Below are 21,788 nucleotides of genomic sequence, written 5' to 3'. Positions count from 1 at the left end.
GTGGTGGAAGAGGTTTAAATGGCGCCCGAAACTGGGGGGAGGAGGGGCTGGAAGGGGGGAGGGGTTATGGGGCGGGCTATGGGGCAGGGGACCGGAGGATCATGGGACAGCAATTTTGGGGTGGGGGGGAGGAGGGGGGGGGGTGTCCAATTAGGTCGAGTCCATGTCGGGCTCTGGAAGAGAAAGAGAAAGGGGTCGGACGAGGGGACCCCATGTCCGGCGTCTGCCCCTCCCCCACCCCCAAGGGCCCCCGGTGTCCGGCGTCTGCCCCTCCCCCCACCCCCCCCACCCCCCCCCACCCCCAAAGGACCCGGTCGACTCACCCCGTCCCACCGCCGGGGCCACCTCGGTGCGGTAGGTGACGAAGGCGTCGAAGGCGAAGAGGAAGGAGAGGATGAGGCTGAAGGTCTGGGGAGGAGCAAAGGAGGGGGGGGCAGGGCCTGGTGAGGCAGGGGGCGGGGCGTGGGGTGGGGGTGGGGCGTGGGGGAGGGGGACGGACAACACACTCACGAAGGTGGTGGCGGCCAACGCGTCCCGGGAGGCGGCCAGGGCCACCAGAGCGGTGACGAAGAAGATGATGGTCCCGCTGACGGCCCGGAGGAGGTCCTGGGGGGGACACACACACCCCGTGGGGTGACATCATGGGGTGACATCATCATGGGGGGGACATCATCATCATGGGGGGACAGCGGGAGGTGCCAAGGGGGACACGAGGGGGGACACCAAGGGGGGGACACGTCGTGGGGACGTGAGAGGGGACAACGTGGGGGACACCAAGGGGTGACGCCATGGAGGAACACCAGGAGGTGCCAAGATGGACGCCATGGGGCGACGCCATGGGGTGCCAAGATGGACGCCAAGGGGTGATGTCATGGGGTGACACCATGGGGTGACACCATGAGGTGCCAAGATGGACGCCATGGGGACACCAAGGGGACGATGTCATGGAGGAACACCAGGAGGTGCCAAGATGGACGCCATGGGGTGACGCCAGGAAGTGCCAAGATGGACGCCATGGGGTGACACCATGGGGTGCCAAGATGGACGCCAAGGGATGACGTCATGGGGTGACACCAAAAGGCGCCAAGGTGGGCGCCAATGGGGACACCAAGGGGACAAAGCCACGGAGGAACACCAGGAGGTGCCAAGATGGAGGCCAAGGGGTGACGTCACAGGGTGCCAAGATGGACGCCAAGGGATGACGTCACGGGGTGCCAAGATGGAGGCCAAGGGGTGACGTCACAGGGTGACATCATGGGGCGACGCCACGGGGTGCCAGGATGGAAGCCAAGGGGTGACGCCACGGGGCGACGCCGCGGGACGACGCCAGCGGACGCCCGGCCGGGGCGTGGCGGGGCGTGGCGGGGCGCGGCCGCGTACCAGGCAGGGCGTGTAGCCGTGGGGCAGGCGGGGGGGGTCCCGCAGCAGCCGCCCCCCCAGGGCGGCCGCCCCCGCCAGGGTCTGCAGCAGTGCCGGGGCCAGCGTGGGGGGCGCGGGGGCGGCCAGCAGCCCCACCACCGCCCCACACAGCGCCTGGGGGGCGACGGGGGGGGGGGGGGCGTCGGGGGGGGGCCACGGCTGCCCCACAGCGACCCCAGAGACCCCCAGAGAGCCCCCAGGGCCCCTCAGCACCCACAGAGACCCCCAGCACCCCGAGAGCCCCCCCGTGCCCCATAGCACCCACCCAGTGCCCCCCCAGTGCCCCATAGCACCCAGAGCCCCCCCGTGCCCCCCAGCACCCCCAGTGCCCCATAGCACCTGAGACCCCCAGCACCCCATAAAGCCCCCCAGTGCCCCCCAGCACCCCACAGAGCCCCCCTGTGCCCCATAGCGCCCACAGAGACCCCCAGCACCCTCCCAGCACCCAGAGAGCCCCCCCGTGCCCCATAGAGCCCCCAGTGCCCCATTGCACCCCATAAAGCCCCCCTGTGCCCCATAGCACCCACCCAGAGCCCCCCAGTGCCCCATAGCACCCCAGAGGCTCCCATAGAGCCCCCCAGCACCCCCAGCACCCCCACAGAGCCCTCCAGTACCCCATAGAGCCCCCCAGCACCCACCCAGAGCCCCCCATGCCCCCATTGCACCCCATAAAGCCCCCCAGTGCCCCATAGCAGCCACAGAGCCCCCCAGCAACCCCACAGAGCCCCCCCAGTTCTCCCAGCACCCCCCCGTGCCCCATAGCACCCACAGAGTCCCCCAGCACCCCCCAGCACCCACAGAGAGCCCCCCACACACCCCATAGCACCCCAGTGCCCCCCAGTACCCCATAGCACCCCATAGAGCCCCCCAGCACCCACCCAGAGCCCCCCCATGCCCCCATTGCACCCCATAAAGCCCCCCTGTGCCCCATAGCACCCACAGAGCCCCCCCAGTTCTCCCAGCACCCACCCAGTGCCCCATAGCACCCCATAGAGCCCCCCCGTGCCCCATAGCACCCACAGTCCCCCAGCACCCCCCAACACCCACAGAGAGCCCCCCCACACCCCATAGCACCCCCAGTGCCCCATAGCACCCCAGAGACCCCCAGCAACCCCGCAGCACCCACCCAGAGCCCCCCTGTGCCCCATAGCACCCCATAGAGCCCCCCAGTGCCCCATAGCACCCCCCCCAGCACCCCCCCAGCGCCCCATAGCACCTCCAGCACCCCTGCAGATCCCCCCAGCGCCCCCCAGCACCCTAGAGCACCCACCCAGTCTCCCCCCAGTGCCCCCCAGCGCCCCATAGCACCCCAGAGACCCCCAGCAACCCCACAGAGCCCCCCCAGTTCTCCCAGCACCCCCCCGTGCCCCATAGCACCCACAGTCCCCCAGCACCCCCCAGCACCCAGAGAGCCCCCCCACACCCCATAGCACCCCAGAGACCCCCAGCAACCCCACAACACCCACCCAGAGCCCCCCTGTGCCCCATAGCACCCCATAGAGCCCCCCTGTGCCCCATAGCACCCCCCAGCGCCCCATAGCACCCCCAGCACCCCCGCAGATCCCCCCAGTGCCCCCCACTGCCCCACAGATCCCCCCCAGCGCCCCCCAGCACCCTATAGCACCCACCCAGTCTCCCCCCAGTGCCCCCCAGCACCCCCCCAGCGCCCCATAGCACCCCCAGAGACCCCCAGCAACCCCGCAGCACCCACACAGAGCCCCCCCCGTGCCCCATAGAGCCCCCAGGGCCCCATAGCACCCCACAGATCCCCCCAGTGCCCCCCAGCACCCCATAGCACCCACCCAGTGCCCCCCAGATCCCCCCCAGCCCCCCCAGTACCAACTGGGCCCCCAGCAGCAGCCCCTTTGGGGTGCGCAGGACCCCCAGGTCGAAGGCCCCGGCCGGCTCCTGCTGCCCCATAGCGGGGGGATCCGTGGGGCGGGGGGGGGGGCAGTCACGTGGGTCCCGTGGGTTTCCCCCCCCCCCCCGTGACAGGCACCGCCGGGACTGGGGACAATGGGACATTGTGGAGGGACCTGGGGGGGGGGGGACTGGGGGCAACTGGGAGTGATGGGGGGGCTACTGGGAAGCACTGGGGGGGTGACTAGGAGCTACTGGGGGCAACTGGGAGGGACTGGGGGCAACTGGGAGGGTGACGGGGGGCAACTGGGGGGACTGGGGGGGCAACTGGGGGGGCAACTGGGAGGGGGACTGGGGGCAACTGGGGGGGCAACTGGGGGGACTGGGGGCAACTGGGAGGGGGACGGGGGGGCAACTGGGGGGGCAACTGGGGGGGCAACTGGGGGGGCAACTGGGGGGGCAACTGGGGGGGCAACTGGGGGGGCAACTGGGGGGGCAACTGGGGGGGCAACTGGGAGGGACTGGGAGCACCAGTCAGTGTCTGGGAGCGACTGGGACAGTTACTGGGAGCGACTGGGACCCTCCCCGGGGGCGGGGTTGCGGCCGCCTGTCCTGGAGGACCATCTTGGAGGACCGAGACGCCTCCCACCCGGCCTGGAGGACCTTCTGGCCACCTCCCACAACTCGGTCACCTTCCGCCTGTCCTGGAGGACCTTCTTGGAGGACCAAGTCAGCTCCTGCCTGTCCTGGAGGACCTTCTGTTCCCCCGCAAACAACCGAGTCACCTTCTGCCTGTCTTGGAGGACCTTCCTGGAGGACCAAGTCACCTCCTGCCTGTCTTGGAGGACCTTCCTGGAGGACCAAGTCACCTTCTGCCTGTCTTGGAGGACCTTCCTGGAGGACCAAGTCACCTCCTGCCTGTCCTGGAGGACCTTCTGTCCCCCGCAAACAACCAAGTCACCTTCTGCCTGTCTTGGAGGACCTTCCTGGAGGACCAAGTCACCTTCTGCCTGTCTTGGAGGACCTTCCTGGAGGACCAAGTCACCTCCTGCCTGTCTTGGAGGACCTTCCTGGAGGACCAAGTCACCTCCTGCCTGTCTTGGAGGACCTTCCTGGAGGACCAAGTCACCTCCTGCCTGTCTTGGAGGACCTTCCTGGAGGACCAAATCAGCTCCTGCCTGTCCTGGAGGACCTTCTGGCCACCTCAAACAACCGAGACACCTTCTGCCTGTCTCGGAGGACCTTCCTGGAGGACCAAGTCAGCTCCTGCCTGTCTTGGAGGACCAAGTCACCTTCTGCCTGTCTTGGAGGACCTTCCTGGAGGACCAAGTCACCTTCTGCCTGTCTTGGAGGACCTTCCTGGAGGACCAAGTCACCTCCTGCCCAGCCTGGAGGACCTTCTCTCCCCCTGAAACAACCAAGTCACCTTCTGCCTGTCTTGGAGGACCTTCCTGGAGGACCAAGTCAGCTCCTGCCTGTCTTGGAGGACCTTCCTGGAGGACCAAGTCACCTTCTGCCTGTCTTGGAGGACCTTCCTGGAGGACCAAGTCACCTTCTGCCTGTCTTGGAGGACCTTCCTGGAGGACCAAGTCAGCTCCTGCCTGTCCTGGAGGACCTTCTCTCCACCTCAAACAACCAAGACACCTTCTGCCTGTCTCGGAGGACCTTCCTGGAGGACCAAGTCACCTTCTGCCTGTCTTGGAGGACCAAGTCACCTTCTGCCTGTCTTGGAGGACCTTCCTGGAGGACCAAGTCACCTTCTGCCTGTCTTGGAGGACCTTCCTGGAGGACCAAGTCACCTCCTGCCTGTCCTGGAGGACCTTCTGTCCCCCGCAAACAACCAAGTCACCTTCTGCCTGTCTTGCAGGACCTTCCTGGAGGACCAAGTCAGCTCCTGCCTGTCCTGGAGGACCTTCTGGCCACCTCAAACAACCGAGACACCTTCTGCCTGTCTCGGAGGACCTTCCTGGAGGACCAAGTCAGCTCCTGCCTGTCTTGGAGAACCTTCCTGGAGGACCAAGTCAGCTCCTGCCTGTCTTGGAGGACCTTCCTGGAGGACCAAGTCACCTTCTGCCTGTCTTGGAGGACCTTCCTGGAGGACCAAGTCACCTCCTGCCTGTCTTGGAGGACCTTCCTGGAGGACCAAGTCACCTTCTGCCTGTCTTGGAGGACCTTCCTGGAGGACCAAGTCACCTTCTGCCTGTCTTGGAGGACCTACCTGGAGGACCAAGTCACCTCCTGCCTGTCTTGGAGGACCTTCCTGGAGGACCAAGTCAGCTCCTGCCCAGCCTGGAGGACCTTCTCTCCCCCTGAAACAACCGAGTCACCTTCTGCCTGTCTTGGAGGACCTCAACCTGCATTCAAGAGCTTCTGCCTGTTTTGGAGGACCAAATCATGTTCTGCCTGTCCTGGAGGACCATCTTGGAGGACCAAGTCACCTCCTGCCGATCCTGGAAGACCTTCTTTCTGCTTCAAGCAACTGAGTCACCGTCCACCTGTCCTGGAGGACCTTCTTGGAGGACCAAGTCAGCTCCTGCCTGTCCTGGAGGACCTTCTCTCCACCTCAAACAACCGAGGCACCTTCCGCCTGTCCTGGAGAACCACCCTGGAGAACTGAGTCACCTTCCGCCTGTCTTGGAGGACCAAGTTATTGTCTGCCTGTCTTGGAGGACCTTCCTGGAGGACCAAGACAGCTCCCACCTGGTCTGGAGAACCTTCTCTCCACCTCCAACAACTCGGTCACCCTCTGCCTGTCCTGGAGGACCACCTTGGAGGACCAAGTCACCATCTGCCTGTCCTGGACGACCTCAACCAGTCTTCAACAACTTCCGCCTGTCTTGGAGAACCAAGTTATCTTCTGCCTGTCTTGGAGGACCTTCTTGGAGGACCAAGTCAGCTCCTGCCTGTCCTAGAGGACCTTCTCTCCACCTTAAACAACCGAGACACCTTCCGCCTGTCCTGGAGGACCACCCTGGAGAACTGAGTCACCTTCCGCCTGTCTTGGAGAACCAAATTATTGTCTGCCTGTCTTAGAGGACCTTCCTGGAGGACCAAGTCACCTCCTGCCTATCCTGGAGAACCTTCTTTCCGCTTCAAACAACCGAGTCACCTTCTGCCTGTCTTGGAGGACCTTCTTGGAGGACCAAGTCACCTCCCACCCGGTCTGGAGGACCTTCTCTCCACCTCCGACAACTCAGTCAGCTTCTGTCTGTCTTGGAGGACCAAGTCACTTTCTGCCTGTCCTGGAGGACCTTCTCTCCACCTTAAACAACCGAGTCACCTTCTGCCTGTCTTGGAGGACCTTCCTGGAGGACCAAGTCAGCTCCTGCCTGCCCTGGAGGACCTCAACCTGCGTTCAACAACTTCCACCTGTCCTGGAGGACCATCTTGGAGGACCAAGTCACCTCCTGCCCCTCCCGGAGGACGCCGGTCCCACCTCGGAGGACCGACCCCGCCCCGCCCCCTCCCCAAATCCCCGCCCCCCGCCGTGGGTCACAGCACAGACACGCCTCGTCCCCCCGGGGCCATTTTATTACACCCCCCCCTCCCCACGAAAAAAAAAATCCCCCACAAAACTCTCCCCCCCCCAGCCCCCACAGCGCAGGGGGAGGGGGGTGCCCCGCCCCACACACACAGACCCCGCCCCTCCCGCCCCGCCCCGGCGACGTCCGGCCCTGCCCGGCCCCTCCGGCTCCGCCACCTGTAACGATAAACACACTCAAATCTTTTTTTTTGGGGGGGTGGGGGAGTGGGTGGGAGAGGGGGGAGAGAGAGAAAAGGGGGGGAGGGGGGGAAGAGAAAGGGGGGGAGGGGGGTAAAAAAAAATAGGGGCACGCGGGGGAGGGGGCGTGCCCCCCCCGCCCCCCTTCCCCACCCCCCCGGCGTCCGGCTGCGGCGGTTTCGGGGGGAGCCCCCCGCTAATAGGGGGAGTACCATGAGGTGGCTCTGGCCCGGCCCCTGCGGAAAAGAGGGCGGGGTTTAATGGGGGGGGGTGGACGGAAGGGGACACACCCGTTTTGGGGGACCTGGGGTGGTCTGGGACACCCCCCCGCCCCCAGTTGGGGTTGGCGTGGAGGACCCCAACCACCTCCTGGAGGACCCCCACCACCTCTAACCCATTTTGGGGGACCCCAACCACCTCCTGGGACACCCCAAAAATCTCTGACCCACCTTGGAGGACCCCAACACCCTCCTGGAAAACCTCCACCATCTCTAACCCACCTTAGAAGACCCCAACCATCTCCAGGGACACCCCAAAAATCTCTAACCCACCCTGGAGAACCCCAACACCCTCCTGGAGGACCCCAACCACCTCTAACCCATTTGGGGGGACCCCAACCATCTCCTGGGACACTCCAAAAATCTCTAACCCACCCTGGAGAACCCCAACACCCTCCTGGAGGACCCCAACTTCTCTCAGCCCACCTTCGAAGACCCCAACCATCTCTAACCCACCTCAGACAACCCCAACAACCTCCTGGAGGACCCCAAACCCCCTCAGCCCACCTTGGGCAACACCAATCCCCTCCTGGAGGACCCCCACAACCCCCTAAGCCACCTTGGGAAATCCCAACGCCATTTGGAAGACCCCAACCATCTCCTGGAACACCCCAACAATCTCTAACCCACCTTGGGGGACCCCAACAACCTCCTGGAGGACCCCAAACCCCCTCAGCCCACGTTGCACAACTCCAATCCCCCTCCTGGTGAACCCCAACACCTGCCTGGAGGACCCCAACTTTTCTCAGCCCACCTTGGAAGACCCCAACCATCTCGTAGAGGACCCCAACACCCCTCAGCCCACCTTGAGCAACACCAATCCCCTCCTAGAGGACCCCAACAACCTCCTAGAGGACCCCAACAACCCCCAACCCCCCTTGGAACACCCCAACCAACTCCTGGAGAACCCCAACCCCTCTCAGCCCACCTTGAAGGACCCCAACAACCTTCTGGAAGACCCCAACGCCCCTCAGCCCACCTTGGGCAACACCAATCCCCTCCTGGAGGACCCCCACCACCTCCTGGAGAACCCCAACACTCTCCAACCCATCTTGGAGGACCCCAACAACCTCCTGGAGGACCCCCACAACCTCCAACCCATCTTGGAGGACCCCAACCACGTCCCGGAGGACCCCAACCACGTCCCAACCCAACCTTGGAAGACCCCAACACCGCTCAGCCCACTTTGGAACACCCCAACCATCTCCTGGAGGACCCCCAAGCCCCTTCAGCCCCCCCTCAGAGCCCCGCCCACCCCGGCGGCCCCGCCCACCTGTAGGCCCGCCCGCGAGGCCGGCTGTAGCCGCTGTAGAAGCGGGCGCGGGTGGCGCTGTAACCGCCGCCGCGGCCCCGGTAACGGGTCCGAGGAAAACCCCGGTCCGTCGTGCTGATACCGGGTCGGTTGGTTCGTTTGGGGATCACCTTAACGAAGCAAAAGACGGGGAGCAATGAGACGGAGAAAAGGAAGGGGGCGTGGCCGCGGCGTACCCCGCCCCCCAGCGACAGCCTCACCTTAATTTGCCGCCCGCGGAAGAGGGACTCGTCAAGCGCCATCGACGTCCGCACGGATTCCTTGTCGGAAAACTCGATGTAGGCGAACCTGGGGGGGGGGGAACGGGGAAGGAGGGCGTGTCGCGGGCGTGTCACCATCCCCGCCCTCCCCGATTCGCGGGCGTCGCCCCACTCACCCCTTGGGGTGGCCGCTGTACTTGTCGCAGAGGATGGTGACGCGGTTGACGGAGCCGCAGCCGTGGAAGTGGGCCTCCAGCTCCTCTGCCGTGGCTCCGTAATCCACCTGGGGGTGTGGGGGGGGACGACAAAAAAGGGGTTTGGGGGGGGGTCGTGGGGGCGGAGCCTGCACGTCTAGGGGCGTGTCCGTCCCCCCTACTCACATTGCCCACATATATGGAGCGAGCGTCCGCTTCCATTTTTTCTTCCAGAGACATGATGACCGGGCCGGCTGCGCAAAACGGAAGGAAAAAAAACGGAGAGAGAGGGAGGGGGGGGGTCAGGGGGGGAACACCCCGATATTTGGGGGTGCCCCCCCCACCCTGCGGGGGTCTCACCGTTGCCCGGCGGGGGGCTCATGTTCATTTGCTTCTCCACTTCGTTCTGGAGCTCTTTTAGTTTTTCCGCCTCTTCCTCCATCTCCCGCACCCGGGCCTTGATGGCCTCCAGCTCCTGGGGGGGGGGAGGGGGCAAAGGTCAGGGGTCAAGGGGTGGGGGGGACACCCCAGAACCCCTGACCCCAAACCTCCCAGGAGACTCTGTGTCCCCCCACGTGACCCCCCAGCTCCCCCATTCTCCCCCCACCCCACCACGTGACCCTGGACCCCCCCTTTCCCGCCAAACCCCTCACCCCACGTGACCCCAGCCCCCTAAATCAAGTCCCACGTGACCCCAGACTGCGCCCATGTGACCAAGGACCCCCCCATCACCCCCAAACCCCAGTCCCACGTGATCATGGACCCCCCATCGCCCCCAGCCCAAGCCTCACAGGACCCCAGACCCCCCCCACCCAAGTCCCATACGACCCCAGCCCCCCAGGCCCAGGTCCCACACAACCAAAGACCCCTCCTCGTGACCCCAGACCCCCAAACCCAATCCCCACGTGACCCTAGACCCCCCCCAAAACCCCAGACCCAAGCCCCACATGACCAAGGACCCCTCCATGGGACCCCAGACCCCCAAACCCAAGCCCCACGTGACCCCAGACCCCCAAATCCAAGCCGCCTACACGACCAAGGGCTCTTCCATGCGACCCCAGACCCCCCCATCGCCCCCAAACCCCAGTCCCATGTGATCGTGGACCCCCCCATCACCCCCAGCCCAAGCCTCACATGACCCTAGACACCCCCCCACCCAAGCCCCACGTGACCAAGGACCCCTCCATGTGACCCCACACCCCAAAATCCAAGCCCTACACAACCAAGGACCCCTCCATGCGGCCCCAGACGCCCCCCATCACCCCCAGACCCCCAAACCCAAGCCCTATGTGACCCCAGACCTCCCATCACCCCCAAACCCAAGCCCCACATGACCCTAGATCCCCTCCATAACCCCAAACCCCACATGACCAAGGACCCCCCCACGTGTCCTCAGACCCCCAAACCCCATATAACCCCAGACCCCAAATCCAAGCCCCACGTGACCCCAAACCCCCAAATCCAAGCCCCACATGATCAAGGACCCCTCTATGTCACCCCACACCCCCAAATCCAAACCCTACATGACCAAGGACCCCTCCACATGACCCCAGGGCCCCCCCATCACCCCCAGACCCCAAAACCAAGCCCCACGTGACCCTAAACCCCCCCATAACCCCAAGCCCCACATGACCAAGGACCCCCCCCACATGACCCCGGACCCCCAAACCTAAACCCCATATAACCCTAAACCCCCAAACCCAAGCCCCACGTGACCCCAGACCCCCAAATCCAAGCCCTACACGACCAAGGACCCCTCTATGTGACCCCAACCCCCCACCACCACCCCCAGACCCCCAAACTCAAGCCCCACGTAACCAAGGACCCCTCCACGTAACCCCAGACCCCCAAACCCAAACCCCATATAACCTTCAACCCCCAAACCCAAGCCCCACACAACCCTAGACCCCCAAATTCAAGCCCCACGTGACCAAGGACCCCTCCACGTGACCCCCAGGCCCCCCCATCACCCCCAAACTCCCAAACCCAAGCCCCATAGAACCCTAAACCCCCAAATTCAAGCCCCACGTGACCAAGGACCCCTCCACGTGACCCCAGACCCCCAAACCCCATATAACCTTCAGCCCCCAAACCCAAGCCCCACACGACCCTAGACCCCCAAATTCAAGCCCCACGTGACCAAGGACCCCTCCACGTGACCCCAGACCCCCAAATCCAAGCCCCCTACACGACCAAGGGCCCCTCCACGTGACCCCAGTCCCCCCCCATCACCCCCAAACTCCCAAACCCAAGCCCCATAGAACCCTAAACCCCCAAATTCAAGCCCCACGTGACCAAGGACCCCTCCACGTGACCCCCAGGCCCCCCCCATCACCCCCAAACTCCCAAACCCAAGCCCCATAGAACCCTAAACCCCCAAATTCAAGCCCCACGTGACCAAGGACCCCTCCACGTGACCCCAGACCCCCAAACCCAAACCCCATATAACCCCAGACCCCCAAATCCAAGCCCCACGTGACCAAAGACCCCTCCACGTAACCCCAGACCCCCAAACCCAAACCCCATATAACCTTCAGCCCCCAAACCCAAGCCCCACACGACCCTAGACCCCCAAATTCAAGCCCCACGTGACCAAGGACCCCTCCACGTGACCCCAGACCCCCAAATCCAAGCCCCCTACACGACCAAGGGCCCCTCCACGTGACCCCAGTCCCCCCCCATCACCCCCAAACTCCCAAACCCAAGCCCCATAGAACCCTAAACCCCCAAATTCAAGCCCCACGTGACCAAGGACCCCTCCACGTGACCCCCAGGCCCCCCCCATCACCCCCAAACTCCCAAACCCAAGCCCCATAGAACCCTAAACCCCCAAATTCAAGCCCCACGTGACCAAGGACCCCTCCACGTGACCCCAGACCCCCAAACCCCATATAACCTTCAGCCCCCAAACCCAAGCCCCACACGACCCTAGACCCCCAAATTCAAGCCCCACGTGACCAAGGACCCCTCCACGTGACCCCAGACCCCCAAATCCAAGCCCCCTACACGACCAAGGGCCCCTCCACGTGACCCCAGTCCCCCCCCATCACCCCCAAACTCCCAAACCCAAGCCCCATAGAACCCTAAACCCCCAAATTCAAGCCCCACGTGACCAAGGACCCCTCCACGTGACCCCCAGGCCCCCCCCATCACCCCCAAACTCCCAAACCCAAGCCCCATAGAACCCTAAACCCCCAAATCCAAGCCCCACGTGACCAAGGACCCCTCCATGTAACCCCAGACCCCCAAACCCAAACCCCATATAACCTTCAACCCCCAAACCCAAGCCCCACACGACCCTAGACCCCCAAATTCAAGCCCCACGTGACCAAGGACCCCTCCACGTGACCCCCAGACCCCCCCCATCACCCCCAAACTCCCAAACCCAAGCCTCATAGAACCCTAGACCCCCAAATTCAAACCCCACGTGACCAAGGACCCCTCCACGTGACCCCCAGACCCCCCCAACCCACACCCTACGCGCCCCCAGACCCCCCCCGCCTCAGCCCTTCCCCCACGTGACCAAGGACCCCCACCACGTGACCGCGGCCTTCCTTCCCTTCCCCCTCTTTCCCGCCAAGACCCCCCCCCCCCACTCCCCCATTATTATCGTTTTTTCCCCCCTTTTTCCCTCCTCACCGGGTCCTCGATGGCGGAATCCCCCGGGTCTCCGTCCCCCAAGCCCGCCTCTTCCTCCAACTCCTCGGAGGCTTCGTGCGGTTGATGCGGGGCGGTAGCGGCGGCGGCGGCGGCAACCCCGGCGGATCCTCCGGTTCCCCCCTGACTTCCTCCTCCTCCTCCTCCTCCTCCTCCCCCCCCCCAGCGCTGCCGCTGTTGCTGCTGCCCCCCCCCCTCCTCCTCCTCCTCCTCCTCCTCCTCCCCGGCCTCCCCCGCCCCTCCCGCGGCTCCCCGCCTCTCCTAACCCCGCCGCCACCGTCTCCTCTTGCCCGGCCGCCGTCCCTAACCCGTTGCCGTACGGTTGCCCCGTTTCCCCGACCCCGCCGGTTCCGAGACCGGCTCCGGTTCCGCTTCCTCCGGCCGCCGCCGCCGCCTCAGCCCCGCGCTGCCCCGCACCGCCGCCCCGCAGCGCCGCCATGGCCGCCCGCCCTCGGCCTTCAGGAGGCGCCCGCCGCGCAGGCGCCGGGGCGGGGCGGGGCAAACGTGAGGCGGCGGCCAATGGGAGGGCCGGGAGCAGCGGAGGAGGGAGGCGGCGGCCAATGGGAGGGCAGAGGGGGGCGGAGGGAGGGGGGCGGCGGCCAATGGGAGGGCGGGGCGGGGCGGCGGGCCGCGCTCGTCGAGGCGACGGCGGCGGGTCTTAAAGGCGACGGCGGCGTTTCGCCACCCCCCCCCCTTCAGCAAAAATAACCCGTTTTTCTTCGTTTTTCTCGTTTCTCCCCTTTTCCCCCCCATTTTCGAGCACGTTTTACCTCACGGATCCCCCCCCCCCCAGTTTCCCCGTTTTTAACCCGTTTCAGGGCTCGAAAAGCGTCGCGCAGCCCCTCGCCCCCCGCTTTCACAAGGGGGAAAAAACCCCCGGACCCCCTGCGGTAACGGCACCGGAGCGCTGCCGGCCCTTTAATTACGTTAATTACGGCGTTAATTGGCTAATTAGCCCCACTGATGGGGGTGGGGGGGGCCTCTATTGCTAATTAAAGCGGGGGGGTGGGCTTAATGTGTGGGGGGTCTTCGCGTGAGGGGGTTTATTGAGCGTGTGGGGGGGTTAATTAGAGGGTTGGGGGTTAATTAGAGCGTAAGGGGAGTAATTAGACGGTAAGGGGGGTTAATTAGCGAGGGGGTTTAATGAGAGACGCCCCCCCCCCCCCCAAATAAAGAGGTTGAAGTCCGTTTCTTTGCAGGCTAATAGCGATCGCTCCTGGTTAATTAATAAACCGTTAATAAGAAGGGGAGGATGTGCGCGGGGGACGTTAATTAGTGAGTTATTAATTAGTTGAGGTATTAATTAAGGGGGCGGGGGGGGGAAGGCGGCTGCGCGTGCGCCGGGGGGGGGGCGGGAAAAGGGCGGGAAAAGGCGTCGCGCGGCGGCTGAGGAGAAATGGCGGGAAGGGGGTGAGTGAGGGGAAAATGGGGGAGTTATGAGAGAAAATGGGGGAGTTATGAGAGAAAATGGGGGAGTTATGAGGAGAAATGGGGTATTTGTGAGGAAAAATAGGGGATTATGAGGAAAAAGGGGGATTATGGGGAGAAATGGAGGGAATTTGGGTGGTTGGGGGGGTATGGGGGGCTGGAGGGGGAAGATGAGGGGATATGGGGGGGCTTGAGGGGAATTTGAGGAGAAATTGGGGGATCGGGGGATGTTGGAGGGGCTGGAGGGGGAATGTGAGGGGATATTGGGGGGCTTGAGGGGGAATATGAGGGGGAATGGGGGGATTTGAGCGATATTGGGGGGCTGGAGGGGGATTTTGAGGAGAAATTGGGGGATTGGGGATGTTGGAGGGGGAATGGAGGGGGAATGTGGGGGGATATGGGGGGCTTGAGGGATATTGGGGGACTGGAGGGGGAATATGAGGAGAAATTGGGGGATTGTGGGGGGAATGGGGGGAATGTGAGGGGATATTAGGGGGCTTGAGGGGGAATATGAGGAGAAATTGGGGGATTGTGGGATTTTGGAGGGGCAATGGAGGGGCTGCAGGGGGAATGGGGGGATATGGGGGGCTTGAGGGGCGATGGAGGGATTGGAGGGGAATGTGAGGGGATATTGGGGGGCTGGAGGGGGAATGCGGGGATTTGTGGGATATTGGGGGGCTGGAGGGGGACATATGAGGAGAAATTGGGGGATTGTGGGATGTTGGAGGGGCCGGAAGGGGGAATGGGGGGAATGTGAGGGGATTTTGGGGGGCTTGAGGGGTGATGGAGGGGGAATGTGGGGGGCTTGAGGGGGAATGGGGGGATTTTTAGGGATGTTGGGGGCTGGAGGGGGAACGTGAGGGGTGATGGAGGGGCCACAGGGGGAATATGAGGGATGTTGGGGGGCTTGAAGGGGGAATGGGGGGACTTGAGGGGTGTTGGGGGGCTGGAGGGGGAGTATGGAGGGGGAATATGAGAGATATGGGGGGCTGGGGGGATATTGGGGGGCTTAAGGAGGAACGTGAGCGATATTGGGGAGGCTTGAAGGGCGATGGAGGGGGAACGCGAGGAGATGTGAGGGGGATTGGGGGACGTGAGGGGTCTTGGGGCGAATCAGGAGATAACTGGGGGGGGGGGGGCTGAGGACACCCCAGGGAATTCTGGGGGTCCCCACGTGACCGAGCCCCCTCCTTCTTCCTCCTCCTTCCTTCCTCCTCCTCCTCCTCCTTCACCTGCGGGCGAAAGTCCGCTCCCCGTTATCAGCGTCTCGGCCGGAGAGGGGAGACCGAAGGTCGCCGGCAAGGAGAGGGAAGACGCTCTCCGCTCCTCCGCCAGGTATTAAATTTTGGTTTTTTGGGGGGGTCCCTCCATGACTATCACCCTCCCTCTAAACCCATCCCAAATTTTCCCCCCCCTTTAACAGCACCCCGAAACTCCGGAGAGCCGCCGGCTTCATTTCCCCCCGCCCCGTCCCTCACCCCGTCTCCTCCATGGGGAAGCGGCGCCGGTGAGGAGAACCGCCCCCCTGCGCCGCCGCCGTCCGGAAGAGGGGAACGAATAAACGCCCACCCCCAAAAAAAGAAGAAAAACAAAACAAACAAACAAACACCCGGCGGCCGCCATGACGGAAGCCGCCCGGCAGCGGGGTTCCCCCCGGAGAAAGGGGACCCCCCTGGAAAAGAAGATGGAGGAGGAGGCGGCGGCGTGGCCTTGAAGAAGGAGATCGGGCTGCTCAGCGCCTGCGGCATCATCGTGGGTGAGTCGAAACGGGGGTGTCCCCCCCCCCCCCAAATTTCCCCCCCGGTCCCCCCTCAACCTGACGGCGGATGATGTCAGCGTCGACGTCACCCCGCAGGTAACATCATCGGCTCGGGGATCTTCGTCTCCCCCAAAGGGGTGCTGGAAAATTCGGGTTGCGTGGGGTTGGCCCTCCTGGTTTGGGGGGCGACGGGAGCGGTGACGGCGGTGGGGGCCCTCTGCTACGCCGAACTGGGGGTCACCATCCCGCGCTCCGGCGGCGACTACGCTTACGTCAAGGAGATCTTCGGGGGGCTGGCGGGGTGAGTCGACGTTTTTTGGGTTTTTTTTTTTGGGGGGGGGGGTTGATCGTTTTTTGGAGGTGACGGTGCCGGTTGCCAGGTTCCTGCGGCTGTGGATCGCGGTGCTGGTGATCTACCCCACGAACCAAGCCGTCATCGCCCTCACCTTCGCCAACTACGTCCTGCACCCCTCTTCCCCACCTGCCCCGTCCCCGAGCCCGCCCTGCGCCTCCTGGCCGCCGCTTGCCTGCGTAAGTAACCCCCCACCCAAAAAAAAAACCCCCCGTAACCCCCCCTCCGCGCTCATTTTAACCTTTTTTTTTTAATTTTTTTCACCCGTAGTTCTCTTGACGTGGGTCAACTGCGCCAGCGTCCGTTGGGCCACCCGGGTGCAGGACGTCTTCACCGCCGGGAAACTTTTGGCTCTCGCCCTCATCATCGGCACCGGAATCTTCCAGATCTGCAAGGGTCAGCCCCCCCTCCCCCAACGCACCCCCCTGAAAGTCACCTGACCCTCGCTGGGGGGGAGGGGCAGGGGGTGACACCCTCCCCCCCCCCCATCTCTGACACCCCCCACGACACCCCAAGTGCCCCTTGGGCCCCATCGTGCCCCCCTAATTACCCCCCAGACCCCAATTATCCCCAAGACCCCCCAATTTACCCCCCTGAGCCCCCCTAATTACCCCCCAGACCCCCCTAATTACCCCTGAGCCCCCCAATTACCCCCAAGACCCCCCCAATTTACCCCCCAGACCCCCGTAATTACCCCTGAGCCCCCCAATTACCCCCAAGACCCCCCCAATTTACCCCCAGACCCCCATATTACCCCTGAGCCCCCAATTTACCCCCAGACCCCCCAATTACCCCCAGACCCCCTAATTACTCCACCCCCCAACTACCCCAAGCCCCCCCAATTTACCCCCCACCCCCCTCTAATTACCCCTGCGACCCCCCGCACCCTTTTTAATTACCGCAAGGCCCCCTTTAATTACCCTGTTCAAAGCCCCTGTAATTACTCAAGCCCCCCCCCCAATTAACCCCCAAGCCCCTCTAACACCCCAGGACCCCCCAACTCCCCCCACACCCCCTTTAATTACCCCAAGCCCCTGTAATTGATTTTAAGCCCCTCCCCGTGCTCCCTCCAATTAACCCCAAGCCCCTCCAACCACCCCTAGCCCCCCCAACTCCCCCCTGCCCCCTCTAATTACCACTAATTAGCCCCCACCCCCTTTAATTACCCCCCCAGCCCTTTTAAAAGCTTATTAGTTTCTATGCATTCCTCTGATTAACTCTGAGACCCCAACCCTGTGTAACTACCCCCAACTCCCACCCCACCCCCTCTAATCACCCCCAAGCCCCTCTAATTACTTCTGACCCCCCCTCCCTCTAATTAACCCCAAGAGACCCCAACCCTCTTTAATTATCCCTAAGACCCCCTCGAACCCCCTCTAGTAACCCCACCCCCCCACTCCCTCTAATTAGCCCTAAGAGCCCCCAAACCCCCTTTAGTTATGCCTAAGCCCCCACTAATTATCACTTAGCCCCCCCACTTTCTCTAATTACCCCTAAGCTCCCTCAAACTCCCTCTAACCACCTCTAAGCCCCCCCTCCTCTAATTATCCCTAAGCCCCCACTCTAATTACCCCATAGCCCCCCACCCCTCTAATTACCCCAAAGCCCTTCTAATTACCCCCAACTCCCCCACACCCCCTCTAACTCCCCCACACCCCCTCTAATTACCCCCAACTCCCCCAAAGCCCCTCTAATTACCCCATAAACCCCCCCCACTCCCTCTAATTATCCCTAAGCCCCCCGCACCTTGTCTAATTACCCCTAAGCCCGCCCTCTAATTACCGCAACTCCCCCCAAAGCCCCTCTGATTACCCCATAGCCCCCTACACCCCCTCTAATTACCCCAAAGCCCCTCTAATTACCCCAAGTCCCCCACACCCCCTCTAATTACCTCTAAGGCCTCCCCAAGCTCCTCTAATCACCCCATAGCCCCCCACACCCCCTCTAATTACCCCAAAGCCCTTCTAATTACCCCTAACTCCCCCCACACTCCCTCTAATTACTCCAAAGCCCTTCTAATTACCCCTAAGCCCCCCCCAGCCCCTCTAATTACCCCCAACTCCCCCCACCCCCTCTAATTACCCCATAGCCCCCCTCCACCCCCTCTAAGCCCCCCAGGTGCCCCCCAACTCCCCCCCCACCCCCTCTAATTACCCCCCACCCCCTCTAATTACCCCAAATGCTCCTCTAATTACCGCTAAGCCCCCCAACCCCCTCTAATTATCTCTAAGCCCCCCCTCTAATTATCTCTAAGCCCCCCCTCTAATTATCTCTAAGCCCCCCCCTCTAATTATCCCATAGCCCCCCCACACCCCCTCTAATTACCCATAAGCCCCCCCACACCCCCTCTAATTATCCCGTAGCCCCCCCACACCCCCTCTAATTACCCTCTAATGCCCCCAAAGCCCCTCTAATTACCCCATAGCCCCCCTAAGCCCCCCCTCCACCCCCTCTAACCCCCCCAACTGCCCCCAGGCCCCCCCAAATCCCCCCCAAACCCCCTCTACCCCCCCCCAAATCCCCCCAACTCCCCCCAAACCCCCTCTACCCCCCCCAGGCCCCCCCCAAATCCCCCCAACCCCCCCCGCTGACCCCCCCGCCCCCCCCAAGGCGCGCACTTCTGGCTGGCCCCCCCCCAGGCCTTCTCCTTCTGGCAGCCGCCCTCGGCGGGGGGGTGGCCCTGGCCTTCCTCCAGGGCTCCTTCGCCTACGGCGGCTGGAACTTCCTCAACTACGTCACCGAGGAGCTGGTCGATCCCTACCGGTGAGGGCGGGCGGGCCCCGCCCCGTTTCGGGAGGGGTTCCGGGGCGTTCCGGGGGGGGTCCTCAACCCCGCCCGCGCCCCCCCCAGGAACCTGCCGCGCGCCATCTTCATCTCCATCCCCCTCGTCACCTTCGTCTACGTCTTCGCCAACGTCGCCTACGTCACCGCCATGTCCCCCCGCGAGCTGCTGGAGTCCAATGCCGTCGCCGTGGTGAGCCCCCGCGCCCCGCCGCGCCCCGCCCCGCCCTCCCCTTCAAGCCCCGCCTCTAACCGCCCCGCCCTTTTAGACCTTCGGGGAGAAGGTGCTGGGCGTCATGGCGTGGGTGATGCCCCTCGCCGTCGCCCTCTCCACCTTCGGGGGCGTCAACGGGTCCCTCTTCACCTGCTCACGGTGAGTGGACACGCCCCCCCTCGCCCCGCCCTGGCCGTGACATCACACAGACACGCCCTGCCACCCCCCCTTCAGCCTCATCATCCCCCCCTCATTCCTCTTCCCTGGGTTGACCCCCCCTCCCCTTCTTACTGACCTCTCTGCTGGCTCCGCCCCTGCCTCTGTGGTCACGCCCACTGGGAGGGGTGTGGTCAGGGCACGCCCTGCCCAGGAGAGGAGTATGGGGTGGCCACACCCACTTTTGGGGGGGGTGGAGCCTCTCCCGGGTGTGGTATGAGCTGATCCTGCCCCTTTAAGGAGGCGCAGACCTGGTGTGGCCACTCCCTTTGGGGGGGGGGGGGTCATCCGCCCCTTTGGGGGAGTGGCGTTGCTAGGCCACACCCCCTGGTTAGAGCTCCGCCCTCTGGGTGTTGCTATCTAGCCACGCCCCCTAAGGGTGCCCTGGCCACGCCTCCTTGTAGAACCACACCCCCTGAGTGACATGGCCCTGCCCTTGCCTGAGGCTCCACCCTCCCTTAAGCCACGCCTCCACCCTGAAGCCACACCCCCTCCCTCCCCTGCTCCCACCTGGGGCTAACCTGAAACCACGCCCCCATTCCCTAAGCCACGCCTCTTCCCAAACCACCCTCCCCTTCCCTGGCCCCACGCCCCCCTCCCCGAAGCCACGCCCCCTCCCCGAAGCCACGCCCCCCTCCCCGAAGTCACGCCCCCTCCCCCGAAGCCACACCCCCTCCCTTTCCCCTTCCCTGCTCTCCCGCCTCCCTGGTGGGAGGGGGGGGTGGGTGTGTCACTGCCTGCCCCGCCTGCCGCCCCACCCTCCCGGGCCCCGCCCCCTCTCTGACATCACCGTCTCCGCCCCCAGGCTGTTCTACGCGGGGGCGCGGGAGGGGCACCTCCCCGCCCTGCTGGCCATGATCCACCTGGAGCGGCGCACGCCCATCCCCGCCCTCCTGGTCACCGTGAGTGGGTGGGGCCCGGGGGGGGGTGTGTGGGTGCGGTCGGTGGGCTGGGGCGGGCCTGATCCTCCTCGCCCCGCCCCTCAGTGCGTCTCCACCCTCCTGATGCTGGTGACGGGCGACATCTACACCCTCATCAACTACGTCGGCTTCGTCAACTACCTCTGGTACGGCGTCACCGTCGCCGGCCTGGTCGTCCTGCGCTGGCGCCCGCCCCGCCGGCCCCGCCCCATCCGCGTAAGCTCCGCCCCCCGCCCCTCCCGCCCTGCCCCGCCGCGGGGCAGCCCCCCAAATTCGTGTCCCCCCCCCAGGTGAGCCTGCTGTTCCCGGCGCTGTACCTGGCGTTCTGGGCCGCCCTCCTGCTCTTCTCCCTCTGGTCCGAGCCCCTCGTCTGCGGCATCGGCCTCGCCATCATGGCCACCGGCGCCCCCTCTTCTGCCTCGGCGTGCGGGGCGGGCCCCGGCCCCCCGCCCTGCGCCGCGCCCTCGGTCCGTGGGGCGCTCGGGGGGGGGGCGGCTGGGGGGTAGTTGGGGGTGGGGGGCACTTGGGGTAGTTGGGGATGGTGGGAGGTGGGTGGGGGGCATTTGGGGGGTGGTGGGGGGCAGTTAGGGGTGGGGGAGGTGGGTGGGGGGCACTTGGGGGGCACTTGGGGCAGTTGGGAGGTGGGGTGGGGGGCACTTGGGGGGCATTTGGGGGGTGGTGGGGGGCAGTTAGGGGTGGGGGGAGGTGGGTGGGGGGCACTTGGGGGGGCACTTGGGGCAGTTGGGGATGGTGGGAGGTGGGTGGGGGCACTTGGGGGGTGGTGGGGGGCAGTTAGGGGTGGGGGAGGTGGGTGTGGGGCACTTGGGGGGCATTTGGGAGGTGGGTGGGGGGCAGTGGGGGGCACTTGGGGGTAGTTGGAGGGTGGTGGGGGGCACTTGGGGGGCGGGGGGGCAGTCAGAGGTACGGAGGGGCACTTGGGGGGCAGTTGGGGGGGCAGAGGGGGGAGCTGGGGGGCAGGCGGGGCTGCGGTACACGGGAGTGGGGCGGAGCACCGTAGGGCGGGGCACCATGGGGCGTGGCACCACGGGTCACGCCCCGTCCCCCCGTCCCCCGCAGACGGTCTGACGCGCTTCGGGCAGCGGCTCTGCCTGGTGGTCTACCCCCTGGCCGACGGCGATGACGACGTCACCGCGCCCCGCGATGACGTCACCGCGCCCCACGGCGATGACGTCACCGCGCCCCACAGCGACCAGCAGCGCCCTCTGACCTCCCAGCCCCACGACTGAGCCCCCCACGGCGTCCGTCCGTCCGTCCGTCTGCCCCGGCCCCACACCTGAGCCCCGTGGGGCTGCCCCTCCCCCCCACACAGTGCCTTAAGCCCCACGCGGGGGGCGGGGCTTGCCAAGGAGGGGCGGGGCTTACCGCAGAAGGGCGGGGCTTGCTGCTACCCAGCCCCGCCCCCCCTAGATCCCGTGGGGCGCCGCCCTTCCCCCCTTATTTTTTGGCTTTTTTTTTT

General features: G+C 64.7%; 3 protein-coding genes across 3 annotated transcripts; 1 reads left to right on the top strand and 2 right to left on the bottom strand.

Moving 5' to 3' along the window:
• Nucleotides 1-26: 26 nt before the first annotated feature.
• On the bottom strand, nt 27-6,067 carry CMTM5 (CKLF like MARVEL transmembrane domain containing 5). The gene is made up of 6 exons (XM_075022109.1): nt 5,980-6,067; nt 3,972-4,462; nt 1,381-1,533; nt 511-606; nt 324-408; nt 27-173 (listed from the first exon to the last, which is right to left on the bottom strand). Exons 1-6 carry the CDS (start codon nt 6,065-6,067, stop codon nt 151-153), a joined length of 936 nt encoding a protein of 311 aa, XP_074878210.1. The 3' UTR covers nt 27-150.
• Nucleotides 6,068-6,944: 877 nt separating this feature from the next.
• Nucleotides 6,945-12,848, bottom strand: PABPN1 (poly(A) binding protein nuclear 1). Its single transcript, XM_075022123.1, has 7 exons — nt 12,624-12,848; nt 9,345-9,459; nt 9,171-9,238; nt 8,967-9,073; nt 8,791-8,878; nt 8,552-8,700; nt 6,945-7,236 (listed from the first exon to the last, which is right to left on the bottom strand). The coding sequence occupies exons 2-7, from the start codon at nt 9,424-9,426 to the stop codon at nt 7,197-7,199; spliced, it is 534 nt and encodes a 177-aa protein (XP_074878224.1). The 5' UTR covers nt 9,427-9,459; nt 12,624-12,848; the 3' UTR covers nt 6,945-7,196.
• Nucleotides 12,849-15,552: 2,704 nt separating this feature from the next.
• LOC142027973 (large neutral amino acids transporter small subunit 2-like) lies at nt 15,553-21,782 on the top strand. The gene is given in 15 exon segments (XM_075022122.1): nt 15,553-15,715; nt 15,718-15,825; nt 15,925-16,129; nt 16,209-16,306; nt 16,309-16,359; nt 16,451-16,576; nt 18,791-18,850; nt 18,853-18,943; nt 19,031-19,154; nt 19,231-19,334; nt 20,197-20,293; nt 20,378-20,527; nt 20,602-20,710; nt 20,713-20,778; nt 21,389-21,782. Coding segments are annotated over 15 exon segments (1,584 nt in total). The 5' UTR covers nt 15,553-15,690; the 3' UTR covers nt 21,559-21,782.
• Nucleotides 21,783-21,788: the final 6 nt, after the last annotated feature.

Source organism: Buteo buteo, unplaced genomic scaffold (assembly GCF_964188355.1).
Source record: "Buteo buteo unplaced genomic scaffold, bButBut1.hap1.1 HAP1_SCAFFOLD_98, whole genome shotgun sequence".
Taxonomy (NCBI): domain Eukaryota; kingdom Metazoa; phylum Chordata; class Aves; order Accipitriformes; family Accipitridae; genus Buteo; species Buteo buteo.
The sequence above is the reverse complement of the archived record's forward strand: the minus strand, read 5'-3'. Positions and strand labels throughout refer to the sequence as shown.

What these genes read in the sequence shown, in the direction of transcription:
- PABPN1 (XM_075022123.1), bottom strand. Translation starts at nt 9,426, where the DNA reads ATGGAGGAAGAGGCGGAAAAACTAAAAGAGCTCCAGAACGAAGTGGAG. An exon ending in TACAGCGGCCACCCCAAGGG is followed by an intron (nt 8,879 to 8,966) that starts GTGAGTGGGGCG and finishes CCCCCCCCCCAG; the next exon opens with GTTCGCCTACATCGAGTTTT. An exon ending in TCCGCGGGCGGCAAATTAAG is followed by an intron (nt 8,701 to 8,790) that starts GTGAGGCTGTCG and finishes TGCTTCGTTAAG; the next exon opens with GTGATCCCCAAACGAACCAA.
- CMTM5 (XM_075022109.1), bottom strand. Translation starts at nt 6,067, where the DNA reads ATGGTGACTTGGTCCTCCAAGGTGGTCCTCCAGGACAGGCAGAGGGTG. An exon ending in CGTTGGCCGCCACCACCTTC is followed by an intron (nt 409 to 510) that starts GTGAGTGTGTTG and finishes GCTCCTCCCCAG; the next exon opens with ACCTTCAGCCTCATCCTCTC. An exon ending in GGCCCCGGCGGTGGGACGGG is followed by an intron (nt 174 to 323) that starts GTGAGTCGACCG and finishes TTTCTCTTCCAG; the next exon opens with AGCCCGACATGGACTCGACC.